The sequence below is a fragment of the Strongylocentrotus purpuratus genome, unplaced genomic scaffold (genome assembly GCF_000002235.5).
Source record: "Strongylocentrotus purpuratus isolate Spur 01 unplaced genomic scaffold, Spur_5.0 spur5_scaffold_7, whole genome shotgun sequence".
Classification (NCBI taxonomy): Eukaryota; Metazoa; Echinodermata; class Echinoidea; order Camarodonta; family Strongylocentrotidae; genus Strongylocentrotus; species Strongylocentrotus purpuratus.
This window is the reverse complement of record NW_022145613.1, coordinates 15,260,893-15,275,305: the sequence shown is the minus strand read 5'-3', so window position 1 is coordinate 15,275,305 and position 14,413 is coordinate 15,260,893. Positions and strand designations below refer to the sequence as shown.

At 37.4% G+C, this 14,413-nt stretch overlaps 1 protein-coding gene across 1 annotated transcript in view; it reads right to left on the bottom strand.

Moving 5' to 3' along the window:
* Nucleotides 1-14,413, bottom strand: part of LOC594240 (vacuolar protein sorting-associated protein 11 homolog) — a 29,983-nt gene that overhangs the window by 7,651 nt on the left and 7,919 nt on the right. Inside the window, exons 9-23 of the mRNA XM_030974980.1 lie at nucleotides 13,688-13,749; nucleotides 13,197-13,276; nucleotides 12,729-12,808; nucleotides 11,846-11,999; nucleotides 10,906-11,052; nucleotides 10,726-10,770; nucleotides 10,020-10,166; nucleotides 8,696-8,801; nucleotides 5,638-5,771; nucleotides 4,776-4,910; nucleotides 3,863-3,951; nucleotides 3,189-3,263; nucleotides 2,596-2,773; nucleotides 1,971-2,092; nucleotides 1,387-1,482 (exon numbers count right to left, since the gene is read on the bottom strand). Of these exons, the coding sequence (XP_030830840.1) occupies nucleotides 1,387-1,482; nucleotides 1,971-2,092; nucleotides 2,596-2,773; nucleotides 3,189-3,263; nucleotides 3,863-3,951; nucleotides 4,776-4,910; nucleotides 5,638-5,771; nucleotides 8,696-8,801; nucleotides 10,020-10,166; nucleotides 10,726-10,770; nucleotides 10,906-11,052; nucleotides 11,846-11,999; nucleotides 12,729-12,808; nucleotides 13,197-13,276; nucleotides 13,688-13,749 (1,650 nt within the window). The remainder of the gene's footprint in view (nucleotides 1-1,386; nucleotides 1,483-1,970; nucleotides 2,093-2,595; nucleotides 2,774-3,188; nucleotides 3,264-3,862; nucleotides 3,952-4,775; nucleotides 4,911-5,637; nucleotides 5,772-8,695; nucleotides 8,802-10,019; nucleotides 10,167-10,725; nucleotides 10,771-10,905; nucleotides 11,053-11,845; nucleotides 12,000-12,728; nucleotides 12,809-13,196; nucleotides 13,277-13,687; nucleotides 13,750-14,413) is intronic.

Genomic DNA, 14,413 nt, shown 5'->3' with positions numbered 1-14,413 from the left:
AGAAGTTCTTTTTTACATATCTGAATGTAAGCTTAGGTAACATTTAACCTAATCAAGATAGTACATGTATTTACCAAGTCTATGATGTCGATCTATACCTCTGTGTGATAAAATTACAACTTTCAACAATTATGGATTTTGTGTTTAGGACTCATCTTTTCGTGCCACTACATTTCACTGAGCTATCTGAGCAACTACATGTATGTACATTACACTGACCTACCTGAGCAACTACATGTATGTACATTTCACTGAGCTACCTGAGCAACTACATGTATGTACATTACGCTGACCTACCTGAGCAACTACATGTATGTACATTTTGCTGAGCTGCCTGAGCAACTACATGTATGTACATTACGCTGAGCTGCCTGAGCAACTACATGTATGTACATTACGCTGAGCTACCTGAGCAACTACATGTATGTACATTACGCTGACCTACCTGAGCAACTACATGTATGTACATTACGCTGAGCTGCCTGAGCAACTACATGTATGTACATTTCACTGAGCTACCTGAGCAACTACATGTATGTACATTACGCTGACCTACCTGAGCAACTACATGTACGTACATTTCGCTGAGCTGCCTGAGCAACTACATGTATGTACATTACGCTGAGCTGCCTGAGCAACTACATGTATGTACATTACGCTGACCTACCTGAGCAACTACATGTATGTACATTTTGCTGAGCTGCCTGAGCAACTACATGTATGTACATTACGCTGAGCTGCCTGAGCAACTACATGTATGTACATTACGCTGAGCTACCTGAGCAACTACATGTATGTACATTACGCTGACCTACCTGAGCAACTACATGTATGTACATTTTGCTGAGCTGCCTGAGCAACTACATGTATGTATATTTCGCTGAGCTGCCTGAGCAACTACATGTATGTACATTTTGCTGAGCTGCCTAAGCAACTACATGTATGTACATTTCGCTGAGCTGCCTAAGCAACTACATGTATGTACATTTCGCTGAGCTGCTTGAGCAACTTCATGTATGTACATTACGCTGAGCTGCCTGAGCAACTACATGTATGTACATTTCGCTGAGCTGCCTAAGCAACTACATGTATGTACATTTTGCTGAGCTGCCTAAGCAACTACATGTATGTACATTTCGCTGAGCTGCTTGAGCAACTTCATGTATGTACATTACGCTGAGCTGCCTGAGCAACTACATGTATGTACATTTCACTGAGCTGCCTGAGCAACTACATGTATGTACATTATGCTGAGCTACTTGAGCAACTACATGTATATACATTTCGCTGAGCTACCTGAGCAAAGACAAATACAGTTGCATGTTCAAGTATATTAAACTATATGAAATGAAGGGGAAAAAAGGTTTAGATAATTTAAGTACTTACTGCTGATGGTAGGAATGTTGACAGAGGAAGTGAACAGAAGGCAGCTCCAAGGGATGATTGCACACACTGCACTTAGAGACCTGGAACATCTTAGCGCTGGAGACAGAGAGAGACAGAGAGAGAGAGAGAAAGAGAGATGAAACAGCATGGGAGGGGAGGGAAGGAGGGTTTAAATGGAGGAAATGGAGGGAGGGAAAATAGGGAGGGAGGGGAGAGAGAGAGAGAGACAGAGAGAGAGAGAAAGAAGAGGGGGAGGAGAGAGACAGAGATAGATACAGAGAGACAAATACATAGAGTGTAAGACTTCTCAAGGAAACCATTGCAATCACTTAATGTATCCATTAGAACACGTTGCATTATCAATACTTACAAAGTATTTTGAATATCTGTGAAAATCAGATTATCTAAAAACACAATAAATATGTACTTTGTGAACAAAATAAATAATGTCTTGATACTTCCTTATTGTCAATTACCACATTTCAAAACTATATAGGAATCAAACTTTTATGGAGCAAGCTTCTAGCCAATAAGATATTCTAAACATATTTTGCAATCTAATGCTTTAGAAGCGTGACTCTCACCTTGTTTTCATCTCTTCGATCTGGCTCTTCATCTTCTTAGTCTCTTCCCTATATTGTTTGATCAGTCTCTCATCATCAGCAATCTGATCGTTCTCCTGCTGTAGTCGTCTTACAATGTAATCCTAGAAATAAAGGGCCAGAACAAGAGAATTATTGTCAAAATTATGATTGAAGCTACTGTACAAGCTTTTACTTTCATGAGGGTTTCCACAAATTTTGCAATTTTGTTTCATCTCCTTGTCTTCTTCCTCTCTTCCCTACATTGTTTGATCAGTCTCTCATCGTCCGTGATCTGATTGTTCTCCTGCTGAAGTTGTCTTACAATATAATCCTAGTAATCCAGGGACAAGACAAGGATATTATCATCAATATTACAATTGCAGCTACTATTGCATACTTAACAATTCTTTACTAAAATGTGCATAACCTTCAAGGGTTGAAGCCTTGATTTTGCTATAATATTCCTATGTTTATTGACAGATATGATTACACTGGAATTTAAATATTGTCTTGACTTACTTCATTAATGTTATATCGCGGCTCCCCCCCCCAAAAAAAAAAAAAAAAAAAAAATTAATGGTGCTTACACATTCATTTCATTTATGACAAGATCTCCTTCACATACCTTTATGACCGACAGTGTGGCTGTGGAATTGTGGGCCAGCGTCTGGATCACCAACAGAGGGGGCAGCAGATTCCTTCGGTCAATTTGGGAGAGGACTTCTACGATGTACGGCTTGCAATTCTCTTCCTTGGCAGCGAAATAGGAGAGGGCCTGTACCCACAGATTAGGATCTTGGTTCCTGGGGTAGGACAAACACACAGTGTAGAGTAAGATTTGATTAATGGGAACACTCTTAAGATTCATATTTCATATACTGTTGTGACTCAATTTATTACAGTTTAAACTTCTTTACTCTTTTAAAGGGACAAACAAAAAATGCAGGTGAGCTACATTCATAGCCTTTTTTTATTCAAATCCTTGAATTACTTTGAATTTTATCTCAAAATATCTCTATTAAAGCTCTTCAATGAAAGAAATCTGGTTAATTTCTTCAGGTAGATTAGTACAGTAAGAGATCTCCGTACTCTAATAAAAAGAAAATGTAGTTAAAACATGCATTATCATTACAACTAAACATAAACTGCAAGATTAAAACTAATTCATTGTCTTAACATTTTCTATGAACTGTTTATTCATGTACATGTATTTCTTACCCGTATCTCTTGCAATCCTCAATGATTTGATCGTAACTGTCGTGCTCCATGTGAAAGTGGAGTATCTGTTGGTAGCTGTATTAAACATAGGAGAGACAAACTTTTAATAATGATAGATCACAATCTCAATAAAAGTAACTATGTTAAAAATACATTTGTTTGATTTCTTTCCTGTTTGAAAAATCTCCACATATACATGACTTGTATGAGTATGTATCTAGAATATCATTCTAGGAAATCTCTGCTTGCAAGGTTTTAAAATTTAGATCTAGAATTTTGTATTACCTTTTATTACATGTCTCCCGTCACCAGAAGAGGAGAGAAAAGAGATAGATAGAGAAAGAGGGATAGCATGAGTCACATAGATAGAGCGTGAAAGAAAGAAAAGGAGTGAAAGATAAGAGAGAGAGAGAGAGGGGGGAATAGAATGGACCACATAGAGTGTGACAAAAAGTTAAAGATAGAAAGAGAATGAGAGGGAGAGAGAGAGAGAGATAAACAGAGACAGAGAAAGAGGGATAGAATGAGGGAGAGAGAGTGTGAAAGACAAAAAAGGAGCAAAAGACAGAAAGAGAATATGAGGGCAAGAAAGAGAGAAAAAGAGGCAACCAAAGTAAGTATACATTCATCAGTTTATGATTTTTTTTTTGAGACCAAACAAAATGAAAACTTACAGTTGAGCTTTTTCATACAGATAAAGTATTCCTTTCTGGAAACTGTGCATCTGGCAAAGAACAAGAGCCTGGTCTATGTCGTATCTGGTCTGTTGTCAGAGAAATATGAAAAGTTCACAGAACACATATTAGGATACATGACAGTACAAATGCATACAAGAAACACAAAAAGACCAATGATGTTGATTCTGACTACAGAGAATCACTCTATGGTTTTACATGTAATTTTGGCAGCTCAAATACAGAGTGAAGCTGGACGCTGTTTCATAAACTTGTGATCAATAACAAACGCTAAATATCTATGAAAAATTTGCCTTTAGCCAATAAAAAGCTGAAATTTCAGTAGCTTATAATAGTTACTGTAACTTGTTGTTGATACCAATTTTTTTGAAACAGGGCCCTGTAATGTTAAAGGTAAAGACCAGTTATGGTCATGCGATTGCATTGTGAAAGAAACGTTGTGGAATCGATCAGAAAAGGTTGATCATCTAGCATCTAGCATCTGCAAGGTTCTGGAATCATCAAAATGATAAGAAATTTGGCCCATTCTTCGTAAAGTTACAAGCACTATACACAGAAAGATGTATATGGGACTACCCTATATCTCTCACAGACCATGAGAGAAACAAATTTACCAAATATATGAATTAGTAGGCGGTTTCCCGGCAAATTTTTTATCATCATGTATTAGTCAAAACATATTTTTTCACATGATTGGTAATGAGAGCTTCCATTTCATTTTTTGAAATTGGGGCGTTTCCAATACTGGTCTTTACCTTTAAAATGCATCCACTTGCATGTCTGTGTGTGGGTACAGTACCATGGGAAAGGAAAAACTTTACCAGTATGTCATCGACCATCGACTAAAAATTGCCCATCCCCCAATCGTCTTTCCCACTAATGGAATTCTTACTTCTCCCGTCTGCAGCAATGCCATGGCCTTCCTCTCGAGCTCCAGGCGAGGGCGCTTCTCTGTTTCGTGAGCCATGTCATGGAGGTAGAGCTCCAGCAGAGTGTTGTAGATCTGACTGGACGACTCTGTCTGGACCTGATCAAGAAAAACAAGAAAATCACGAAGAATGCAAGGAAAGTTTAAAGCCACACTGTACTACTTGTATCTACTTGCGCCCTCTATATAGAAAACAATGCCTAATCGGTGACCATTGGTCCCCCATGATCCTTTTTTTCTGATGTTAATTGAGAGCTGAGTTGATGAGATAGCCACCTGTCAGTGACCTCCCTGGGTGGTCTAATCCCTCCTAGCCAAACTAGTACAGATGGCCTTTAATTTATAAAGATTTATGGCTTCCCTCATTGAACAGCGTCATCTTTGTCCTGGGTTGCACTCATCAGGGGGCCGTTTCACAAAGCCTTTTTTCAATGACAATTGACAAAAATCAGTGACAAAATCTGCAAATAACCAATCAGAAGCAAGGATTTCACTAGCTTATAACAAAAACTGTCATTTGTCACTGATGACAAGTTTTGTGAAATGGGGCCAAGGTCTCACTCTCCGGGTAATCATAACACATACTAGAGATATGGAGGAGACCATATACCTTCCCATCCATTGCTCTATGCATCGTATGTGGAAGTCGCTTCCTACCTCTAAAAACACTTTATATCATGCCTCAAAACTCCCCTTATTTCGGTAAATGTGAACATACCAACTTCAATGGAGGAGCCTGCGCCTTTAGATATTTCATTAACAGAAATATGGCTTGATATATATGTCGTGAATCATCAGCATCACCACAATACTGGAATACTCTTACCTTGATCATATGTTCCAGAAATTCCATGAGCTGTGCTGAGTTGTTGACAAAGATATGGATGAACTCCTCTACTGAGGCCCTCTGGATGGGAGGGGGCATCCCCCCTGAGAGGGTGGAGGGGTCAACTAGGGGCCCTATTGTGAATGGAAGGAAAGGAAGGAGAACAAGAGATTGTATAGTGATTGTATCTATAGTTAGGTGATACGTACGTACATGTAGACGTATCACCTTTTGATTTTGTCAAGATTTTTCTTTATTATTATTTATTTTTAATATTATTCTTCCTCAAATTTGTTTGCAGGATATCTCAAGACTTAATAAAGCCATTATCATGAAGCTTGCCATGATGATAGATATTAGTCTAACTTAGAACTGCGTGACTTTTCAGTGAATCAAGGTCATCGTGACGTCATCTAGGCGCCATTTTGTGAAAATCCACTCATGATCATATCTTCATAAACGGAAAGTCATTTCTCATATATATTTATCATCATCAAGGTCAATATCTGTCCGGTCAATTTCAGGTCAATAAATGCGCACTAACATGTGCTTTCACGTACGTCCGCGTAAAATTTTTAATTGCTTTTTCTGAAATTCTGATTCTACAATTCTCTATCAAATACCTGAAGGGGGCGCTATACCACTTTTAATCATGGTCATCATCATTTAAAACCCCAAAATCATCATCATCAATATCGTCATTATCGTATTTATGAACATTATCATTAGATCATCATCGGCACACTTTCATGATAAAAAAAATAGCATACGTATCACCTAAATCATCAAAGTGACGAATTAAAATCTAGTTCTCTTTAGAATTATAAGCTCAAGAAAGATTACCAAAAGTCCTTTTCAGGACTCTCCAACCCTCCCCCCCCCCCTCTCTCACATGGTGCAACTGTATTGTGTATTCATAATTAGCCTAGTTTCATTATTAAGATTATTAAAACCATTGACTACTGAATCTGCTCATTCCCATAGGCTAAGTTGATACAGGATCCTCCCAGTTCCTGTATTCAATGAGTCAATACAGCATCAAGACTCTGTCCGCACCAAGGAACCCCTTACACTGTGGTACACGAAGAAGACTACTCAGTAGTGGTAAGATCTAAGTAAATCTTTCAAAGCCAGCATGCATCAAAACATCTAAGCCCTAACCCTTTCAGTGCACTTTAAACAATTCACACCACCTGAATGTCCTGTTTAAAGTCACTATCTAAATTTGTGTAATAAGAAGGACTTTCCCTTCATTTTTTAACAGGTGTTTAGTCATCAAGTCTCAAATGGGGCCCTGTCTGTGCCAAAATTCCTTTAATAAGTGTAGTCCTTTGAAAGCACGCAGCGTTGTATTGGTGATCTATCATACCTCCCTTGCGTGATGATTTTAGGAAATGTCTGCATCAGTTGACATAACAATCAATTTACTATTATGCATCTTCACTATTAAACATGCATCAGAACTCAGATGGTATACACAATTTTTGATTTATCTTCAATTTTATGAATCCAATGCAACAAAACAAACAGGTGAAAAATACACATTTTGACTACCGTTATGAAACTATTCATTGTGCACAGATACATTGTACATGTAATGCATTTATCAACTATTGTTACAGGTACATGTTATTCACAAAGAGAGAGAAATATACAGGCATTAACATAAGTCCATCTGTGGTAGATATTCATGCAGAACAAAATCTGGTAAATAACATTCTTTCAATCTCCGTGCAATCATTCCATGCTTGAATCAATTACCATTGGAATGTTCACTATCGGATGATGTCATGGATTCTTGGGCTGTGAAACAAACATTGTGAGTTCAATTTTAATTGCCCCTGATCAGCATACATGCTTTGTAAAATATAGGCTAATTCTTCTAACCGTCTACAGGGCGTCCTCCCCCCCCCCAAAAAAAAAGGGGGGAATGAGATTTCGATTGGCAGCATCCTGAAAGTACTCAACCATCGTCGATTAAACTTCATGGTTACTATAGTAGTAGTATCTCCTGAAGTTCTTTAGAATTTCACAAGGATTTAATCAAAAGCTGTAAAGTAATGAATGCTTTTTGTAAGATCTTACATTTTTCAAAAGTTACAAAGAGGGCAGCACACTGAATAGTATCTCTGCAAATTGAGCACACTGTCATGTATACCCCTTATCTGAAGATTTAATGGCAAGCTCTCAAATTGACTTCAATTCTTGTCACAAAATAGATGTTAACCCATTTACTACTGAATTCTCATATTTCTTATAGGTTTGATATAGGAGCCACCCGGTTCCAATTTTATTTTGTGTCAGTGTTTATTTTAGCAGTTGACAGCATCAGGGGAGTATTTGACAAAGACTAAGATCGACTTTAAGTTGGACTTGACTATGGCAGGCCATTCATGCCACTGGTTGCTCTCACCATTATGATCTTTAGATTTTTAAAATTCCTTCAATAATGAACTATCAAAAAATGTAAATTTTGTAGATTTGTGACCATGATTTGTATGCCGTCCCTTGAGAGATAAATGCCAGTAAATGGTGAGAGCAAACAGTGGCATGAACAGCCTGCCCTATTTAAGTACAACTCAAAGTCGATCTTAGTCTTTGTGAAACACTCCCAAGGTGTGACCAAGACTTGACACATGATATTAAAGGCATCGTTTAACAATGTTAAATCTGAGATGCATGGCCCTACGTGCTATCAGTGTTTGTGATATAGAGTAATATTGAAGCCCTAAAAAAATTGCGCTTCAAAATGATCATGAAGTTCCTCAAAAAAGTAAAAGTGTTTGAGTGACCTGTTTTACCATACTCATTTTCCCCAAAAGACTGTAGTGTTATAAAAACCGTTAGGAGAACGCAAAATTTGATTTCAATTTCCACTCATAAATATCTTGATAATCAGACAAGCGATCGGCTTGTAAATGTCATGGAATTCATGTATGCGCTAAAGGTTTATAATTATGATTGCAGCATGAGCTAAATCAAGGATTTTTTTAAAGGATCTGAGACAAAGTTACCCAATCCCTTTAAGATCATGATGTTCAACACAATGTGTACTTACTGTCAGCAGGCTTGTAGTCTGTGCACAGGACCTTGAGGAAGTCTGTGGCCTCTTTGGGTACCTCTGTCATCAGGATCTTGCCATATTTCTTGATGTTGTCCATTGCCTGGGTAGGGTAGGGTAGGGTAGAAGGAGGAAATGAAATGAAATTGAAAATATGTGAAACTAGCTACCTGCAATCTCAGTAGGTAGAGCAGTGGTCTTGTAATCCGGCGACCCTGGTTCGAAGCCAAGTCGATACGCTGGTGCTCTTTGGTATTAAAGGCATTAATCCTCATTACCAGGTCCCTCAGAGTGGACCTAAAGCCGCCGGTCCTCTGGTTGCTTAATAACAAGCATTTATGCTTTCTAATCACCACCACCAATCCCAAAGACAGTTCCATCTGTGGACCAGTTCAAGAAACTCCTGAAGTCAATCTATTTTTAGCTACAGAATATGGGTTTTCTCCTTGGCTCAACTGACCTCTTGGAGTATTCTTGCTTGAGTGGCCCAAAATCACATGGAGCTAATACACCCTTTCACGTTTACAAAAGTGTGCATGCGCCGTTGTCGCCATTTTTAATTGCGAGTAACTTTGATTTTATGCAGCATGCAAATAAAGCGCATGTGTCAATACGATGTAAGCGTGCAGCGCAGGCAGTGACGCAACAATACATACGCGTCTGAAAGCATCGATGACGCAATGTTTTCTCGCAAATTAAAATGGCGGCCTTAACTGTGAAGGGGTGTATTGTGAATCACTTTTCAAGGTAAAGAAAGCTAGGGGGACAATGGAGAGACATCCACTACAGACATCTTTATTGTCATTTTTAAGTATATCAAGAGTACTGTAAACAATATTTCTAACGGTAATGTTGCAGAGAAAACATTCATGAATCCCACATGATGTCAACTGCTACCAAGTTCCATCATTTTTCTAGAAAGGTGCAATATTCTAATTTGACACTGAGTGAACCAAATGCAAAATGTCTTCCTTGAATCAAATCGGGTTTCAGAAGACAAAGGTTTATTTACTCTTTTTTTTCATGTTCATTTCTATCTAAGGAGTGATGAATATAAGATCCATCAAAATAAATAACACCGTTCTAAATTACGGCAAGACAGAAGTAACTGGATACAGAATTACCTTTTGTTGTTGTTTTTGTTGAATTTACCAACCCTTGAAAAGGTTAAAACAGTCTCCAAATATATTCTTATCGCAGGATAATGATACAAAGAGGTGAGGGGGGCTTGTTAAACTCCCTCTACCTCCCCAGTCCTACCCCCCCCCCTCCCCATCAATCATGTGAAATCTACATTTGTCAAAGTTGTTGTTAATCATACCTCATTAAATTCCAGAGTGGTGATGTAATTGAGAGCCTTCTGGTAGTCCTTGATGTCTTCTAGCTGTACTTTGAGATACCAGTCGTGCTGCATGTGCTTCTCGGCTAGGAAGAGGGCGTGCTTGAAGTAACCAGCTTGTCTGCATACCTGGGGGGTGTTTCACAAAGATCCTAAGTTGAACTTATCTCTAAGTTGGACTTAACAATTATGGAAAGCCGTTAGCATATATGAAAATAGTTTGTAAAGTTATCTTATAAGGCATAAAATTGTTGATTTAAATCATTCATATTTTCTATTATCAAGGAGATTTCATGTTCTTTAAGTGGAATTTATAAAAAGTCTAAATATTTGAATTTTCGCTTTGAATTATATTTTATTTTAAGACTACAATTGGCTCTCCATATTTTTCAAGTCCAACTCAGAGTTAAGTTTGATTTAGGATCTTTGTGAAACAACCCCCTGGGAAATGATCAAGTATAGCATTCATGGAGATAGTCATCAATACTAAAGCAATCCAGGGTATGAATACTGTAAAACTAGACACCTTTGCATTCAAGACACTTGTTTTTCTTCATTTGCATGGAACTTATCCCAAGCACAACTACACTTTGTTCACTTTCAGAACACTCCATTGTGGGGGATAACCGTTACTGAATCTGTATGTGACATCATACTGAATTAAATGACAAGTGTTTTATGAACATACCTTCATAGCTGTTTCCACATCAAAGTCAACATCTTTGTCCTTTGTCTAGAAAGAGAGAGAGAAGAATTAGAATTAGATAAAATTGCATGCTCTTAATTGCACAAGTAAAAGAATAGCATCTACTACTTCTCCTACTACTGAAAGATTGTAATTTGCAAGTAAAGTGTAAGTTTGACGTACCATGATAAATTCATCTAGTTTGTTTGTATCTTTGAGCTTGGTGTAGCAGTTGAGTAGGAGAGTAGTGTGATCTTCATTTGCTATGGACTGCTTATGAAGCTCTTGAAGGTAGGCTGTCAGGTTGTGTATCCGCTGAGCATCAAGGAACTAGAGTAGGATGGAAGGGAGAAAAAAAGAAGTGATAATTTGATAGAGCATCTGGATAAACAAGTTTATGAATGTATCTAAATGTAAGGCCAAAAATATTTTCCTAACACAAATCTTTCAGTCCCCCCTCCCCCTCCTCCTCCTTCAAATCATCAAAATCACCGTCATACCAACATTACCATAACCATCATAACCTCCAGAACACAACCATCACCAACACCACCATCATCATCATCGCTACCACCAGCTTCATCTCTCCCGCCACCTCCATCTTACCTCCTTCCTGTGGACAACCGATTGTTCCAGTATCTCTTCTTGTACTGCTGCTCATAATCATCATGAACACCATTATCACCACCATCATCAACATCACCACCATCACTTTGAAAACCAACATCATCACCACGACGATCTTACATCCTCTCACCCTTGTTATGAAATGTGATGGTTCCAGTCTACCTAAAGTCTTCTTGTACTGTGCTATGGCTCCATCATGGTCTCCCTTGCTAACCATCATCATCATAACTACCACCTACATTATCATCATCATTATCATCATCATTATCATCATCATTATCATCATCATCATCATCAACATCATCGTCGTCAACAACATAATCATCATCATCATCATCATCATCATCATCATCAACATTGCCACCATCACCATCATCATCATAACTACCATCATCATCATCATCATCACCACCACCAACATCATCACCACCACCACCACCACCATCATCACCACCTACATCACTACCACTACCATCACCATCCCACATTCTCTCACCTTTCTGATGACATATGATGGTTCTAGTCTCCCTATGGTCTTCTTATACTGTGCTATTGCTCCATCATGATCTCCCTTGCTGTACAGGTGATCGCCATACTGGGTAAAGATGTCAATCAGTCCATCGTAGTCGTAATGCTGGCTCTTGGCAAGGCTGCGTATCAAAATAAATACATACATACGTAATTTGTAAAGACATTTGGTGTTAAATCATGTGAAATTTATAAAAAATTGAAAAGGATAGGAAGGGCATTTGACATTCAAATTATGATTTGTAAGGAAATTTGAAAACATATCAATTGTAAGGATAACTGGTATTAATTTCTATCAAAACATGCATGAATCGTTGGGAAAATTATTGTTAACACTTGCGTAATTTGCAAGGACATTTGGTAATGTAATTTGTCATGATACTTTATTTTTTTAATTCGCAATTTGTATATACAGTTAGTCTTAATTTGCCTATGTGAGATGCAAAAAAAAAGACCTACTAACTGAATATGACTACACTTTACACACAAAATCCATATTTGATATCTTTTTCTGAAAACCATTCAACATTTCTCTCTTTCTCACTCTCGGCTCGATTTCTCCTCACCTTTTATCTTTCCCCTCATATTAGTATTCACATCTTTTTACCCCTCCTTTTCTTGATGTTGTTCCTCCTCACCCCCCCCCCCTGCCTCTCTCCCTCTCTTCCTCACCTCAGCTACTTCCCTCTATACCTTTATCTCTCTTTCCTTATTACTTTGACATCAAGTGTGTATGCCCACTGGTGCAATGTATAGTAATTTGTAAACTGACCCCTTCAGCCAACGCTGCTGGTCAGTTCTCATATACCAATATATATTAAAATATAAATAAATAGATATGTGGTACTTACTTGATGGCCATGACATACAGATTCTTCTTAAACAACATCTCAAGTTTGGTCTGAGTGTCTTTCTCTTGGAGTTGATACAGCTGCAAAGGAAACAAAATATCTATCTTGAACAACATTGACACAAAAAAAAGCTATAATAACACAAGAGAATTAAAGTTAGAGCAGTTGGATTATAAATGCCTCTCTCTATACAGCTCGAGAAAATTATGTATTTGGGACTTCATTTTTATTTTCATGTAAACGAAACATGTATTCATCGACAATATCGGTCTGTGGCATCAGTTAATATCTGTTGCATATAAAAGAAATCCGACATTGCATGTATTAGCTATTCATACAGCGGATATCTGTACAAACAATGAGATGATATCATTATGATCAATTCTCATAGAAAGAGTGGATGATCTTTACTACTAACTAATTTCATGGTTGACAATTAGATTCAACAATAACATGTACAGTACTTACTTTCCTGTCTCCACCAAGGACATAGAGGGAGCCCCACTCCTGAATGATGTCCAGGACTTCTGGTACAGGTGCAGAATAAGCTGAAGGAAAAATAAGGATAAAGCAGAATTTAAAAAAACACTAGCCATCTTAAAATTGTACTCACCTTCTTTTTACCTTGGTTTAAACTACAGCTCGATAATGTAACTAGACACAGGTACAGGAACCTAACTCGATAGACAGTTTCATGACAGTATGTGTTATCCCATACCCCCTCAATCTAAATTTTTTAAAAATTGGCTAATAAATGGCATGTCAAAAAAGTTAATTATTTTAAAAGCAACAGACTAATTTATGGGCAATCATTGCAAATACATGCATATCAGTGATAATCAAACCAAGTCCAAGGCTGCATTTCAAACATTCTCCATTAAATTACGTATGAGTGCACATTCATTACTGCATGGTCCTAACTTTGTCATGAATAACCACTTCAAATTTTGATAACTTACCTATGAACTTATTCTGGATGTCGTAGACTGTAACAGTATCCATCATCCTGGACATGCCTTCTCTGCATGTTTGGAAGAAAAATTCAGGATAAGAATAATGCCATAAACAACTATTTTACACCAAATTTATAACATTATGATGCTCACCTCACTGTGCAGCACAACCAACAATTTCTTTTAAGTATTCATAATCCATTGTTCACGTATTTGAAATAGTAAATAATTTATCATACATCTTTAGTACTCGTCAGATTGAACCACAACACTATTTACTATGTCTATCCATCTATATGTCAGTCTATCTGTCAGTCTGTTTAGCCATCTATTTATCTGCATATCCATCTACCTATCTACCTATCTATCTATCTACCTATCTATCTATCTATATTTCTGTCTTTCTGTCTGTCTGTCTGTCTGTCTGTCTAGCTATCCATCTATCAAAAATCTCACCCAGAAATTTGTCTTGGTATGGTTTTGCTATCTTTAGCTACCATCAACAAATATCCTCCAAACCACAATGGAGTATGTTTTTTAAAATGGTCTTACACCACTCCATTTATCTTTCTGTCTTTATTTCTTTCTATATATCTATATACTTACCTATCTATTGAAATCTAACCATATCTGTATTTGTAATACTTATCAGATTTAACGAGAACACTATTTAATATATATATATATGTCGATATCTTATTTATCTACGTATTCATCTCTATATCTATCTGT